Here is a 16698-nt window from a genome sequence, read left to right on the forward strand (position 1 = left end):
CTCGTTCTGGCATTTAGACACAATCATGCACCAGGGTACCTGAAAGCACTCTATAAAATACAGACTGTACCCTAAGCTGAAATTCCTTTTTAGCAACTGATAAACTGAGACAGAGACAGATTCAAATGATTTACCAATGACTTCACAATCATTTGATGGCACGAGAATCCAAAGTCTGAGTCCCAAACAACAAATGCTTTTTGTTTCCTATAAACATCAGTAGTAAAAGTGCCTTGAAATAGAAGTATTTGTGCCCAATTTTCCTCTTCATTAAAAAATTATTTCAGCTCTCCCCGTAGAGAAGCTGTCCCACTGTCTCACAAGCACTCAAAGCTAACACTGGAATCAGTGGCACCTTCCTCTGCCCTGCCAGCTAATTCCCACTCCTGAGCCATCCCCTCTTTTTTATCAGCTCTCACAGAGCAAATTAATTTGGTGTTAATGATCTGTTCTCCTTCAACCAGCAGTATGAGGAGGTTCATGTGTTGCTCATAAATCATCCAGAGACCAGAACAGTTTGCAAGGACAAACAGATTCAGAAGTGATGGCAAAGCAAAAGGACAGCTCAGAGTGACTCGTGGGGTCATCCTGTGGCTGCTACACCTGTGGGACAAGGCACCAGCCCTGGAAATCCTTCACCTGAACCCTGCACCACCTCCCACCTGCAGGAGATGCTCCCTGGAGAGCTGTCTGAGCCCCTGCAAAGCAGCAGAAGGTGAGCACAACTGACACAAAGCACAGCTCTTCCCTCAGGTGCTGACAGAGGCTTCTAAAGTGAAAATTCACACGTCAGTCTGAATTTTGTGACCTTTCCAAAGCATCAGCCCTCACCAAAGAGCTCCTGAGGGTCCAGCAGTCCTGTTTCAGGACATGTGACAGTCTGTTCATGGCTCTCAGCCATTCTGGAGCCCTCCTGGTGCACCCCAAGCTGCAGAGCCCACACCAGCACCTTTCTACTCCCCAAGGACCAAGAGACTCACACTGCAGGTCTGGCTGATTGATGAGGGCACCACAGGCAGAAACTCAATCAATGGAGATATACAGACAGATAAATTCTTTTGTCCTGTTTGGGATAATACTGGATTATTAAGTCTAGGGCTCAACAGTCAGGAGAACAGCAGAACAAGTCCAAATCTTGATAAGATGAGCAGTTCCGTAGCTAGCAAAGGATGGATGATGAGCTTGCTGAGCCCCTAAACATCTTCCTGTGACCTGGAAATGAGAGTGGTTCCCTTCCCCCTCAGCTCCACCTACCTGCACCACCCTCACAAGGGTTTCAGGGTATTTCTGGAACACATCCTGGAAGGCACTGGCTGGAAGCCTCAGAATTGTGGATGGAGAGGCTGCTCGGGCCGAGACGGTTTTATAGGGAGCAGGGTGACCCTAAGAGAAAGTTCCAGAAACAGGGGGTTAATCCATCAATGATCCAATCCAATTCCTCCCAAATTCCTGCTTTGCTGCTGTGTCTGACAGACACCTCTGACCACAAAGAGCCTTGAGCTGGTGCTCCAGGACCACGGGGTGTAATGAAGGTGAATTCACACCTGCACCAGAGACAGGGCAGGGAAATGAGAGCTCCAGGGAGCTGGATCAGGGTAGGGCAGTGCCAGGATCTCAGCTGGGACACAGCTGAATTACACAGCCAGCCTCTGAAATCCCAGCTAGTCAAGGCTGCAGAGAAAAGAGGGTTTGTTGATTTTATTATCTGTGCTGACAACCAAGTTATTTGCTGCATAAACAACCCCAGACTCACACAACCAGTGAAAAACACAACAAAATTGTACAGCAATTACAGACATAATGGAGAAACACAAAAGACAGGCAGACTTCTTGTGTTTCAAGATATATATATACATTTTTTCATATATATATATACACTTTAAATATTCCATGTGACAAATCCAAACAGCTTCTCTTTACTGGAGACAAAGTGGGTCTAGACCATCCTGCTCAAAGAACAGATGGGGAGCTAACAAACAAATGAAAAGTGGGTAGAATACAGAGATTTTTTTTCATACTGGAAGGCAAGCCTCTGGGTTTGGATCTTCCCCCTTAAATGAGAATAGATTTTAACAAAAACCTATTGCCAAACATTTGGATAAAAAGACAGACAGCACCCCTTTCATCCACTCAATAAATGCTGGAAACAACATCTCTAATTCATAAATTAATTTACTAATCCATCAAATATTGATTTACACAGTATTGATAAGGTAAAATGAGCCTTTTTGCAGCACAGAGCAGGAGCAGGGGAAGAAACTGCGTTTCTATTTTAACAGCACCTCACAGCTCCAGCAGCTTTTCCCCTCCAGAACAACACAAGGCACCTTCTTCCCAACACTGACACACAATTGTTAAATGCTGATTACAAACCAAACTGCCTGCAAGACTTGCAGAGCATCACACAACTCAACACAAGCACTCTGAAGGAATTCCTGCCTAAAGAACCCAGCAAAACCAAACAAGAGACTTTCTCTAATCACTCTGGAAAATAAAGCTGCAGCTCTGTCTGCCTGCTGGTCTGGAAGGCTCCGTGAAGCAGATTCTAAAATTAAATTAAATTAATTGGAACCAATTTCTTAATTACACCAACTTCAGCTGACCTTTTTATAAAATCTGGGGATGATATTAATAGCCTTGATTTTCAAGTTCCTGAGGGATCTGAAATTTTAAACATCTCTTTGACCTACAGTTCATAGCTCCCAGTGTCCTCAGTTTTCCCAAGTTTCTTTTAATTAAGTAAAGAAATTAACAAATAACATTTCTGTGCTTTGGCTGCACCCAAAAATAAATGCAGCAATCCTCTTTTACAGGCCAGTTTGAAGCCTGGCTTTACATGAAGAATTAATTTGGACTTCTTATACTTACATGTAAAAGAAAATGTATACAGTCTGCTTTTAAGCACTGCATTTGCCATCAACTGTATTTTCTACCAATCTCTACAGCAAAAATATAGTAAAAAACCAAGGAAATTATTACATTTTTAGTTGCTGGACAATGATAAGTATCAAGTTTAATGGTGTTTCATGAGTTATTCCAAAGAGAAAACTGAACCCTGGGTGTCCCAGAACTCTGGTCCCCATTCTACCCAGTAAAGTATTTGGGTTTTTTCTGGAAAGTGCTCAGTGCTGACAACCTCAGAAAAACAGCTTTAGGATAATAACAGATAACAATGCAGAAGCCTTTTTCTCCAAAGAACAGCCCATTCCTCTGAGTTTTCAGCATATAATTTTGCCTCTCTGAAATCCCTGCATGAGAGCAGCTCTTCTGAAAGGGCCAACACCATGGCTAATGGGGCTGGGACATGCAAGAGCTGTCAGGGGAGTGTGAGGAGCAAATCTTCCATAATTGTCACTTCTCTCAGCTCTAATGTTATCAGCAGCACAGGGAGAATACCACGTTCAAATTATACTATTTTGCAATCACACACTGAGATGACAAGAACAGTTAAGTTATAATCAGTTATGAAACAGGGTTTTTTTCAACAGAGAACTTTTTGTTCTCAGGGCAGGTAATTATTTACTTCTGTCTCGTTCCAAGAGCTGAGGTATCACCTCCAAGCAGCAGCTGAACCCAGGTGACAGCTTATGGCCAAATCCAACCAAGTTTGGTCAAAAAACCTGCTGCAAGAGACTTGGATGTTTCACATTCTCCCACCTGCAGTGGTAGCTCTTTTTTGGACCCAAAAATCTGGGATGTTCTCCCCATTTCCATGGTTGGATTTTGTCTTCCTTCACTCCTTCCTGACATCCTCTACATCAACACTGCTGCACCCAAAGCTCTTGCAGCCATCAATCACTTCTTTATAACCTCATCCATCTTGTCAGCCCTGCAGGCTCACCTTTATCCAAGTGTTTTTCCAGCTTCTTTTAATCCTGACTTTCATTTCCCCCCCCTCAATCACTGCCATTTGACCAATATCCCTCACAGCCTCTTCTTTCTCCAACTTTCTTATTCCAACTATGCCAGCAGGCCCCTGTTTTCTTAAGAGCATCTCCACATGGAGGACAAGAGAAAAGTGAACCCCAAATCTGCAGCAATCAGCATCACATCTCTGCTGGAGCAGCTCACTCTGGAAGAACATTGACTGTTCTGGGAAAAGCTCTGGCTCACACACAAGCTCTCAGCAAGAGTTGCTGAAAACAGAGACACCAACAAGGCTCAGCTCAGAGATTTCTTTGGTATTTGAGGCAGTATCAAGTCAAAGTCATTAACTGCACCTCAGAAATGTTCCAGAATACCAGGAAAGGGGCTACAGCTACTTTGATTCAAAAACTCCCAGTTTCTCCTCAGAGTTTGGAGAAAGCAGCATCAATCTGTTCTCAGAATAAGGGGAGGCTCATGTCACAGCTGCCACCTTTGTATTCAGTAGAACTGAAGGGACTTTTCAGTTTAAAAGCTGAAAGATTCAATTAGAAAAGTACCTCTGGTGTGACCTTTCTTTTAGGTCCACCAACCAGATCTTGCCACTTCTTGCAGCACCCTCAACCTTCTTGCACAACTCTCAATAAGTGAGGGACCAGCCTGACATCAGGTGCTGCAAAATCAGGCAAAAGGATCACAAACCCAGCTCAGACAACTGAAATCCTCTCTGAATGCACCCTTTCTTCACAGCACAGCCATGTGCTTGGTGGTGCAGCGAAATCTAATTCAGGTTATGGTATCTGGAGGATGTTCTAAGACTCACTCACTGTTTTGGGATGACACTGAGGGGTCTCCTCTATTTTGATCCACTGCTACTTCCTCTCTCCTTGCCTATTTTCATGCTACTCCTCTACCTAAAGTCTGCAAGGAACATAAGGAAGAGGAAAAACAGCAATGAAACAAGCAGCTCACAAAGCTGGGAAGTGATGAACAAAAGAGTTGTAAAAATAAATGAGAACAAGTTTAGCAAAAGATATTTCAAGTTTTTTTCATTACAGATTCTTCTGCAGACTGCTAACTCTGTTCAGCACACTTTCAATCATTTCTATTTTTTTACTTACCACTGGTATAACTAATGAGAAAGAGAAAAAATGACAGAATGAGAATTAAAAATGAAAAAAACCCAATGGGATAAAAAATGAATGGCAACCACTTTTTTAGAAAACAAAGCCATAAAGTACTGCTACACAAGGATTTTTTTTCTTATATTCATTTTAAACAAGCAAGAACATGACTGGTATTCATGTTCTTTTATGATGGCCCTGTTATTTAGAATATTGTCATGAAGAAAATTTAGTGGTGGAAGTAACTAATATGGATTTACAAAGATATTCATTTGACAGCAAGAACTAGACTTGTTACAGTCCAAATTATTCCCCTTTCTACAGAGAAAACTGTGACCATGTTTAAGAAATGTTATCACTGCTGACAGGTTTTATGAGAACTACAGATACACATAATATAGATGTACAGACAATGTGGATATAGAGGTGTGTGCCTGCTTTTGGAAATGACAAAGAACACTTCAGAGAATCCTTTAACTCACAGAATTCACAGAATCACTGGGTTGGAAGAGACCTTCAAGATCATCGAGTCCAAGCCAGCCCCAACCCCTCAACTCAACCCTGGCACCCAGTGCCACATCCAGGCTTTGTTAAACACACCCAGGGATGGGGACTCCACCACCTCCCCGGGCAGCCATTCCAGAACTTTATCACTCTTTCCATGAAAAATATTTTCCTAATATCCACCCTGAATTTCCCTTGGTGCAGCTTGAGGCTGTGTGCTCTGGTTGTGTCATTGCTGCTGGAGAAAGAGCCCAGCCCCAGCTGAGCACAGGCACCTTTCAGGAGCTGTGCAGAGTGATGGGGGCAGCCCTGAGTCTCCTTTTCTCCAGGCTGAGCACCCCCAGCTCCCTCAGGGGTTCCTCTCAGGGTTTGTGTTCCCAGCCCCTCTCCAGCCTCGTTGCCCCCTCTGAATGCTCTGATCTCAATGTCCTTCCCAGCCTGAGGGGCCAGAGCTGGGCACAGCACTCCAGGTGTGCCCTCACCAGTGCCCAGTGCAGGGCACAATGACCTCCCTGATCCTGGTCACACCATTCCTGACCCAGGCCAGGATGCTGCTGGCCTCCTTGGCCTCCAGGGCACTCTGCTGGCTCATGGTCAGTCACTGCTGACCAGCACCCCCAGGTCCCTTTGTGCCTGGGCCCTGTCCAGCCACTCTGTCCCCAGCCCAGAGCACTGCGGGGGGTTATTGTGGCCAAAACGCAGGACTGGGCAATTGGACTTATTAAACTTCATCTTACTGGACTCTGCCCATCCCTCCAACCATTCCAAGTCTCTCTGCAGAGCCCTCCTACCCTCCAACAGATGGACACAGCTCCCAGCTCAGTGTCATCTGCAGATTTACTAATGAAAGACTCAATCCCCTCATCCATGTCATCAATAAAGATATTGATCAGGGCTGGCCCCAGCACAGAGCCCTGGGGACACCAGTGCTGACTGGCTGCCAGCTGCATGCAGCACCACCCCCCAGCACTCTCTGGGCTGGCCATGCAGCTCCTCACACACAGAGCAATGGCACCTTCTGATGAACAGCAACAGCCAAGCATGGCAGAAACATGGCACAAGGTAAACATGAACAATTTATTGATTAGATTTATCTGCATCCTCTGAAATCCCATCCTATCAAAATCCTTCAGGAAAACACCTTCAGGGTTTGGGTATTATCAAAGATGTTGAATTCAACACCTTCCATTTAGGCATTCCTAAAGTGGTTTCAGCAAAACCATCAGTCTAAATCCAACTGAAACAAAATCCACCAATTTTGCACTGAACAGGATCAGCACTCAGCTCATCCTGGATCCTGCCAAAGAGCACAGCCCTCAGCTGGCCACCAGCACCACTGATGTTACAAAACAAAATAAATCCATCAACTGGTTTCACAGTATAATTACAGTACTAGCAACTGTCAGATTTGTTTTCATTAGACTAAATAAAACCAAATTCATTAAGCGACTCATCAAACATGGAAAAGCCTGGACTGCTGGGCCCCAACCTGGTCCTGCTCCTGCCTGAGAGGAATAGCAGATTTGTCTTTCCAAACAAGCTGTGGGGCTGCTGGTGGATAAAACCAGCACTGGGAGATAAAAGAAACAATGGGAAGGATTCCACTGATTGATGAATGGAAAAAGATATTTGCTTTTACAAATAAATTTCAGGTTTGCTGATAAATGAATTAGACATTGAAAGATGAAACAAACAATGGGGAAGAAAAACCCCTAAATTCCATAAGAATTAAAAATTAAAAGGGAGGGTTATACATTAGAGGGAAATCTCTGGTATCAGGTGTTCTGGGAAGTCTGAACCTCTCAAGTACCTCTGCCAATGGGGAAAGAGAGAAGGGAAATGTGGCTGGGAAATTGGGATAAAAAGGAGGCTGGGTCCTCCAAAAATTGGAGAGATCCCAGGGGAATGCCCCATGGCCTCTCCCTTTATTGGAATAAAGTAAAAGGACTCCTCTGTCTCCTTTTTGGACATAAACTTCTGATGTTTGTGGATTAATTTTCCTGACATGCCTGAGCTGTGATTTGAGCAAATCAAACTGTAATCTCAGTTTTCCAGACACAAAGGGATCACTCAGATCCTCCTGCCAACCAGAAGCAGCCAGCCAAGCACACATTTCACGAGCACCCTCCACACCACCAAGCTCAGCTTACACCTGCAAAGGCCTGAGAGGAGGAGAATTACCAAAAAAGCCATTTTGCATTCTGATTCTTCCCTAGGAAAGCCCAAGGGCTGCTCCCCCTGCCAGGACTCACCGTGATGACATCCAGGATGCTCAGCAGGCTGTGCACGCTGTCTCCTGCCAGCACCTCCTTCACCACCACCTCTGTTCCATCCTGCAAGCACACACACAGCATTACTGCAGCCCCACAGCTGCATTTGGGCAAACTTGCAGCATTTCAGAAAGCTAGGGTGCTTCTTTTCTCTCTGCTCTGATGGAAATGGGCTAATTCCAAACATGGAGTTTTAAACCAGCTTTCTAAAAGTGAGAAATTAAAAGAAACTATGAGCCAGCCTCTTTCAGGGATGTGATCTGCTTGTCTTTGCTATGTAACACCAACAAAACACAGAGGCACAATGAGCTCCCTTTACTGAAGGGCTACCTGTCAAGAGGTTGTAAAAAACAGGAGAAGCAAAACGTAAAAATACACAGAAATCAGCAAATTTGATATAATCTCCAAACACAAGCCCACTGAACTTTCAGGCACTGCAAAACTGCTCACATCCAAAAGTTAAACTCAAAGCTCACTCAGGAAGAAGGTAAGAATTAAAAATTTAACTTGGCAAAAGGGATGGCACAGACTGCTGCTCAACATTTTGAGACTCACATGGAAAACAAATCATCATCTTTTTTCCCCTGTCTACCCAAAAGTGAATCTGACTCTTCCACCTCCCATACAAACCCACTGACTCCTGCTGGACTATTCTGAGGTGAGCTTGGTCTCTCCTGCTCTCTGTGCCCAAATCCTTTCTGTAATGACCTTTAAAAGGGAAATGTTTCCAAGCCCATCTTGCACCCTGTCTTCCCTCAATAACTTCTGCATCTCCTGTGTGAGGATAATTCCAGCTGCCTCATCATCTTTGTGTTCTGCTCTCTCATCTGAGACACGAGGGACTGCTGCAAACCTTGATCTTTACAAATACCACAGCCCCAAAGAGCTGGGATTAATCCCTCCTAAACCACTGTGATTCACATGTCTAAGTTTAATCAATGCTTAATGATTCATGCCAGCCTATCTGCTGTGCCAACAGATTTCTCTCAGGAAGTGCAGAGCAGGGGGTTCTTGTTGGAACCCTGGCTGCTGAGAATTTCAGACTTTCTGTGCTGACAGGCACCGACCCCCAAGAGAACACTGCATTTGACCTAAGGCCATGGGGAAGGCTTTCAAAACTGAATGACAGAACTGGGATTATGAGTGTGGAGTTTGATAGAAGTGTGTAATATCACATGGAGGAAAACTTAAGAGTTTAAGGTTTTAGAATATAGTAATATATGTAAGGCAAGATGGAGGTTTTAGGGTGGAGGCTGGTCCTTCTTCTTCGTGGGTTTGGGTGGTTTTGTGTAATTGGATAAAAAAGTCCATATTGCAGGGCATGGGTAGCTGGTTATTGGGTTAAAAGTAAAAATAATTTAGGTGTCATTTCTTAATTGGACAGTTTATCCTTAAAAGGCCTCATAGAGAAGGAGCTACGTCTCCATTTTCACCTTGTCAGAGTAAAGTACTGCAGAACTCACAGCTTGTGAGACTGTAACACAGCTAAGAACTAACAAACATCTGAGTCTGAACAGGTTCTTACACTTTCCTGGATGCAAACTTCCAGCTTCCCATCCTGCACCACGTAGATGCTGTCGTCCAGCTGCCCGGGACGGAAGATGTACTCGCCCTCGTGCAGCTGCACAAAGAACATGTGCTTGCACAGCTCCAGGAACAGGGGCTTCTCAAAGTGCCCAAGGACCCTGCAGCACAGAAAATGCAAAGGGAAAACCTGAAATCACCACAGCCTTTGGAAAATCCTTCCTAAATTAGCAAAGCCCCAGCCGAGAGGAGCAGAGGAGCAGCTGCAGGGAAGGAGCCCCAAAGGGCTCTCCAAAATAAGGTGCAAGAGCAGCAGGAAACACAGAGCTGGAAATGCTGGGGCTCCTTTGGAGGAGCCCTCCAAGGAATGCAGGCTCAGAAGGAAGGACAGACAAGCTTCCTCCAGCAAACACCAGCATGGTCTGTGGAGGGGAATAAAAATAAAAACCTGCCAGATACACACACTGTGAGAAAAGTTACCCCAAGAACTTCCCCTTTTAGTGCAGCTGCTGTGTCCATGGAAGCAGGACACAGGAGAAATACTGAAAAGAGGGAAAAGCTCCTGTCATCTGCATGGAATTGCAAGTTTGGAATATTCCATCTCCTGCTGGTAACATGCACCTGGACTCCAGTCAGTCACTGCCAGGCAGAGAGAAATATGGGTTTCACACTTGATCACTCTGTACAGAGCTCCAACAGCTCACATTTATCAGGGTCAATCCATCAAATCCTACTGCAATATCAGTTAGTCATAGGAGACCATAATTTCACAGCAGCAAGTTCAGATGACTGAAATAGCATTTTTATTTGAGAATGACTGACCTTCAGGACTACATTATATCACAACTGGGAGGAAAAATGAACATCCACAAGCAAAACCAAAATTACAGATTGGAAGATCTCTTTGCTGTGTCAGCAATTTAACCCTTTGCTGAAGGGGCACAAAGACCATCCCTTCTTCTTAGTCTGCCAAAGAGCTGTGGGGATTAAGTTGACTTTGATTTATTTGCAACCTTTTCAGGCAGAGAGGTAAAAGATCCTGAAGCCCAGGGAGCTGTCAATATGGTATCCAATTAACATTTACCAATTATGATGCTTTTCTGTACAGAAAAAATTGCCTGATACAGCCTAAACAGAAATTTTAAGATGCACTCAATCTGTTCATGTTAGAACACATTTATTAGCACTATTCCCAAGCTGAGACAACTAAACTACTTCCTTTTTCTCCCCCCATCTCTTTTTTTAATTTTTAAAACAAACTCAGCTATTTTCTTCATGTTTCTAGAAAATTCAAAGTCGTTCATTTTGTCCTTATGCTCAGATGCATTTCAGTCAACTCCCTCAGGATTCTGACCATGCAGTTGTAAAATCTGAGATTTGACACAAACTGTCAAATATTTACATCACTTGAACATCCATCAAAACAAAACTCTAAATTTCTCTTTCCATTTAACATTACCTGACATTCTTAAGCATGTACAGGACTTCTGAAGGCAAGTGGGAATTCTTGACATCAAATTCAGTCAGATCTGCCTCTAGCAAAGAAGGAGGAGGTTCTTTCCTCTGCAGAGTTGGACATTCCTTCTTAATACGCAGAATCCTACAAAGGAAAAAGGAAGTTCAGGATGTTCCCTCTCTTATACTAATAGGAAATGTTAAAATTTTACTAATAGTAAATGTTAAGTAAGCATACAGTAAGTATTAAAATTCACCATCCCAAGTTACACATTATCAATTAGGTAAAACCTCCCACCCTCCTGCCTTTCCTCACCAAAACCATCCCAGTCCAGCAAACCTCCCAGCTGATAGGACTGGGAAAAACCAACAGCTACAGAAAAGGGCTCTGCTAGGGATAAGTCACAAACAGAAACCCCAAACCAGCCCCCATGATGTGAATTTTCCCCTTCCCAAAGTCCCAGGTACCTTTTAGCCAGAGATAAAACCTTTGCCCGTTTCCGCATCCGTTGGCGAGGGACGGTGTTCCCAACCAGAGAGTTGGGAAGAGTTGTAACCTAGGGGGGAATAATAGACACAAAAACAGTCACAAAACCCCAAAACCAAAAAAACCAACCTGCTAATTCCAACCTTGCTGAGGCACCAACACATTTACCAGCCATTAGAGTGTGAGCAGAGTGAAGAGCTCATGTAAGACCTTGGAGGATGGGAATATCTACTTCAGGCTCACTTCCTTTCTATAAAGCAAGTAGAGTATATTTTGATTTTACCAATCAACTACTACTGTGCTAATGGATGGTAGAGGGGAAGGACTCCTAGCTGTGCTTCTCATTCAGGAACATTCAGCATCAGGAAGAGGAGTAAGGCACTGATCTCTGCTCTGGGACAGGAACAGGAGCCAGGGAATGGCTGGGGCTGGGCCAGGGCAGGTCAGGCTGGAGAACAAGAGCACACAGCCTCAAGCTGCACCAAGGGAAATTCAGGTTGGATATCAGGAAAAAGTTTTTCACTGAAAGAGTGATAAAGTTCTGGAATGGCTGCTCAGGGAGGTGGTGGAGTCACCATCCCTGGGTGTGTTTAACAAAGCCTGGATGTGGCACTGGGTGCCAGGGTTGAGTTGAGGAGTTGGGGCTGGGTTGGACCTTGAAGGTCTCTTCCAACCCAGGGATTCTGTGAGCTCAGGGCAAGGTTCTTCCCCCAGAGGGTGCTGGCACTGCCCAGGCTGCCCAGGGAATGGGCACGGCCCCGAGGCTGCCAGAGCTCCAGGAGCCTTTGGACAGCGCTGCCAGGGATGGACAGGGTGGGGTTGCTGGGGGGCTGGGCAGGGACAGGGGCTGGGCTGGGGGATCCTGGTGGTCCCTTCCCACTGAGGATATTCCAGGATTCTATCTGGCTGTGAGGGTGACAAACCAAGGCTTTTCCTTTCATTTCCTAGTTCCCAGGTGCCACCCTCTGGAGAAACACCACAACTGCGACACCAAGCAAGCTCCTCATCAAGTATTTTCAAAACATTCCCAGTTTTTCATTTGTTACCCTAAGAATTGAATCTCTGTAAAAAGTTTCTCTCGCAAAAGAAATCTTTAATTAGTTTGGAGGGATTTTTTAAAATAAAATCTTGGTATGTTATAAAAGACCCAGGAAGTGCAACCCACAGCAGGTTGGGTGAAATGTTCTCTGCCTTCCTTAGGAAGAAAAGCAAAAACTAAGGTCTAAAACTCAAACAGAAAACTAACTGAAATTATTTTCCCATGTGGAATTCTAAGCATTCTTTACTTATGTGAATTACATATAAACAGCTTGGTTAAAAATTATTCAAATTATGAAGTTGCACATGAAAATCATCAAGAATATTAAAATTATGAAGTTGCACAAACAAAATTTCCTCTCATTGAAGGCTTTTTTGGCCAAGTTCTACTTAAAGGCTGACCTGCTATGCAAGATTCAGGGAGCATCCACCTCCTCCACAATGAAACAGCTCCAGAACTGAATATTAAACCCACCAGTATCTAATTAAGTCAAAGTGTTTGAATTCACTTCAATGAAGTGTGGGAGGCAGAGGCTGGGGCAGTTCACAGGAAGAAGTGTTCCTCCAGACAGGGTGACTAAGCATGGTTACTTCCCTGTACCTTATTTTTCTACAGATGTTGGTTTGCAGGGAGTTCACACCTGGACTTGGCAGCACAGGGAACAGCCAGGACCCTGGGAGGTGGGGATGCCCTGGCACGGGTGCCCAGAGCAGCTGTGGCTGCCCCTGGATCCCTGGCAGTGCCCAAGGCCAGGGCTTGGAGCAGCCTGGGACAGTGGAAGGTGTCCCTGCCCGTGGCAGGGGTGGAATGAGATGAGCTTCAAGGTTCTTTCCAACCCAAACCAGTCTGAGATTCTGGGATATTTAAACAACCATTAACTCCCTACAGGAGTTAGATACTCATTGATTTATTCCTGCCTTCACTGACTGCAAATATTTTTCAAAGAGGAAAGGTCTGGCCAGAAAGAGAAGCTGCTGCTGCTCCACCAGCAATGCAGTCAGTACTGCAGGAGTTCTGAAACATCCACAACGTCCCAGTGAGATTTACAGGCTGAAGGCCCTGGGCCAGGCTCAGCCAGTGAAGTGTTGCAAACTTTACACCTCTCAACTTTACACTGGATTTCACCAGGTGCCCTCACCTTCCTCATGATCTTCCTCCCGTAGAACATCACTTTGTCCCTCTTGCGAAACCTGTACTGAGGCACGTGGGGCTGGAGTTGTTCTGGAACAGAAGCAGCACATCAGAAACCACCTGCAGCAGCTGGGAGAACACCTGAGCACAGCCTGGGGACTTTGCTGCCTCCAGAACAGCTCCTGTGGGCAGGGTTTGGGGTTTAAACCACCCTGGGATCCCTCATTCCCCAGCCCTGGCCAAGCCAGAGCCAGGCAGGGCTGCCTTGAGGCTCCACCTCAGCCCCAGAGGAGACAAAGGGCTCTCGAAACAGACTGAAGGCTTGGACAGTTCTAATCTCCTCAAGGAAACCTCTAACTCAATCGTTTCTCCATCTGTGACAGTGAAATCACAGCAGGGTTGAATTCCTGTGCAGAATTCACAACTGCTCCTGAGGCTGACACTGCTCACACCCCAAAGAAATAAAACCTGCAGGTCCTGCACGTGACAGCTCTGGGCTCACACCTGGAGAAGGGAACCAACACAAGTTCTCCATCCTTTAAAGCTGCTGTCCTGCAAGAACCACACCTCTGCAGCAAACAACTACCACTGGAAATTACAAAAATACTCAAGATTGATGGGAAAATTGGGTTTAAAACTTACACAGTTATCAAGTACTTACTAGACTGTCTCACTCTTCTGTACACGACAAACACAACAACTGCTATAAGCAACAGTGCAACTGCAGCTCCAATTGCAATTCCAGTCAGCTGGGAGGGGAATTTAAGGAGAAAGAAGTTAATGATTTTCAACTTCAGAAGTTACTACATATTTTTTAGAAAGCTGAAGAACACTCAGCTCAGTGAGATGTCTAAAAGCCAAGCATGTTCATAAATACTGAATTTTTAATTCAAACATGTCATATGCAAGAAGTTTAAACTGCACCAGTGACCAGTCCTATGATCACATGGAAAATATTCCATGTTTTTCTTCCCAAAGATTTGAGAGCTGATCAACTCAATGTACACGGGGTGTGTGAGGGCATGGAGGGACAGAACAAGGGGGAATGGCCTCAAGATGAAGGAGGGTTGATGGGATATTAGGAAATCTTTCCCTGGGAGGGTGAGGAGGTCCTGGCACAGGGTGCCCAGAGAAGCTGTGAGATCCCTGGCAGTGTCCAAGGCCAGGCTGGACAGGGCTTGGAGCCATCTGGAATAGTGGGAGGTGTCCCTACCCATAGCAGGGGATGGAGCTGGGTAGGTTTAAGGTCCCTTCCAGCCCAAACCCTGCTGTGATTCTAAATAACAGCAATTAATTCCTGCCTCATGCACAGTGACAGCAAAGAAACCAACACTCAGAGTTTGGCAGTGGCTCAGCTGAGCTCACGGAGCTCAGAAGAAGCTGCTGTGGATGCACTCCCAGCTGACTGCACTCCACTTTACCATGGTGGTCTGGATCCTGTCCTCCACAAACTGCAGGATGGCGGTCCCACCTCCTTGCACCGCAGCCTGGCAAGAAAAAGGAAGGGGAAATTAGTTTCCCACAGCTGGAAAAAAAGTCCCCATGAAAACATCTCAACCAAATTGATTGTGTTTTTTCTTTGACTTATAATCTACTTTGAAAACAGAAACATTCAGTGGAAAGGGATCAGCAGGGGAGTGTTGTGTTGCTGTCAGTTCAGTGCATTCCTAAACAGGCCTAAACCAGGGTCAAACAGAGATTAACACTTTTTTTAACCACTCTATGTTATTCAGAACAACAAGGATGAGAATGGAATGCAAAGGACTTTAATGAGACTGAGAAAACAAGTCAAAACCCAGCATATTAAAGTCACATAAAAAGCAGATAATGCACATGAGCTCAGGTGTGCTGTCCTGGGACCTGTGCCCACCAGGGTCACTCAGGAATAAAACCTGGCACCTAAAACTGTCTCACAAATGCCAACCCAAAACTTAAGAGAAAGGGGGGAAAGGTAAAACAATTCTTAAGAACGAGTGAAAACAATGTGAGTACAAGGACAAATACATCCCCCTCCAAGTCCTGAGCCTTAAAAGCACTTGAATTAAGCACTACACACAGCTCAGATCCCATTCCTGCCCCTGGTTCCAGACCTGGATGACAGCTGAACTCAGCTTTGCCACCAAGAGAAAACTGAAGAGCACACCAAGTCACCAGACTGGTCTCTCTAATGGAATTAATTCCAGCTTTACAGCACAAAGGAAACTCCTGCCAGACCAGTCACCTCACACAGATCTCTGTGCTCACTTTGCCTTCTCAGGTCACTTTAGCACTTTAGTGTTTATCTTCCCAACATGAGTCAAACTAACTCTGTTACTACTGTTATCAGACTATTACTCATGGGATTGCAGTGAAAAGTCACAAGATTTTGAAAAAATAAAAAGCGGAAGATGTGTCAGCAACACGTAGAACACCTGGTGACACAGAGTTCCTGGTGGAAGTCTGTTCTGGACACTTAATGCATTTATTTCCCCTTGACAGTGTCAGGGACACTGGGACATGGACAGTTCTGCTGCTCCCCAGGCCTGTATGATCTCAAATAACACCAAAAATAGTAATTGCCAACTGACACTCACATTGCTGCTGCAAGGGGAGAAACAAATCCACGGGGAAAAGACTAAAACACAAACATGCCCAGGCTGGGGCTTCAGCGCAGAAAAGCAACAAGGGGAAGACGAAATTCAGAACTCCAAGAACTCCTGAGAGGTTCTTGCAAAGTTTTCATGAGTGACAGTGTGGTATTGCCCTGCTCAGACCCAGGGGGGATCTTTCCCAGCCTGGACAATCCTTGTGGACAAGCAGAGGAAGCAAAGCAGCCAGGCTGAGCTGTGCAGACACCTGAGACGTGTCAGTGACTGCTGTGACAGCTCCTGGGGCAGGAATGAGGTCACAGCCAAGTCACCAGGGCAGCTCCTCTCTGAGGAGGGCTGTGCTCAGCACCCCAAGCCAAGGAACCCTCAAAATTTCCTCTCACTGAAGGCTACACCTGTGGGACCACCCTGCAGGGCCCTCCCTGCATCTGAACACGAGCAGCCACCTGCCCAGAGCAGGGACTGGCACAAAGAGCATTTCTCTGCTTCCTGATGTCCAGGTTTCCTTAGGAACTCGAGGCTGAGCAGCAACCAGCACAAACATGCAGCCTCACAAGTGCAGCTCACACCCATCCAGGGTCCAGCACCCAGCACTGCTGAGAGTCCAACCACTCCTCACTGCAGTCCAAGGCAAACACTGACACATTCCCCAGGCAGGCAGGGGTGGGAAAGGCTTATCAGCCCTGAAAACAAGGACTTAAAATTGGGATTA

General features: G+C 45.4%; 1 protein-coding gene across 1 annotated transcript in view; it reads right to left on the reverse strand.

Annotated features, from left to right (window-relative positions):
• The window catches only part of PNPLA7 (patatin like phospholipase domain containing 7), a 134812-nt gene that overhangs the window by 116725 nt on the left and 1389 nt on the right, over positions 1 to 16698 (reverse strand). Inside the window, 8 exon segments of the mRNA XM_030961550.1 lie at positions 1255 to 1383; positions 7745 to 7825; positions 9288 to 9447; positions 10746 to 10886; positions 11210 to 11298; positions 13406 to 13488; positions 14060 to 14147; positions 14820 to 14885. Coding sequence (XP_030817410.1) covers positions 1255 to 1383; positions 7745 to 7825; positions 9288 to 9447; positions 10746 to 10886; positions 11210 to 11298; positions 13406 to 13488; positions 14060 to 14147; positions 14820 to 14885 — 837 coding nt within the window.

This window comes from Camarhynchus parvulus, chromosome 17 (assembly GCF_901933205.1).
Source record: "Camarhynchus parvulus chromosome 17, STF_HiC, whole genome shotgun sequence".
Classification (NCBI taxonomy): domain Eukaryota; kingdom Metazoa; phylum Chordata; class Aves; order Passeriformes; family Thraupidae; genus Camarhynchus; species Camarhynchus parvulus.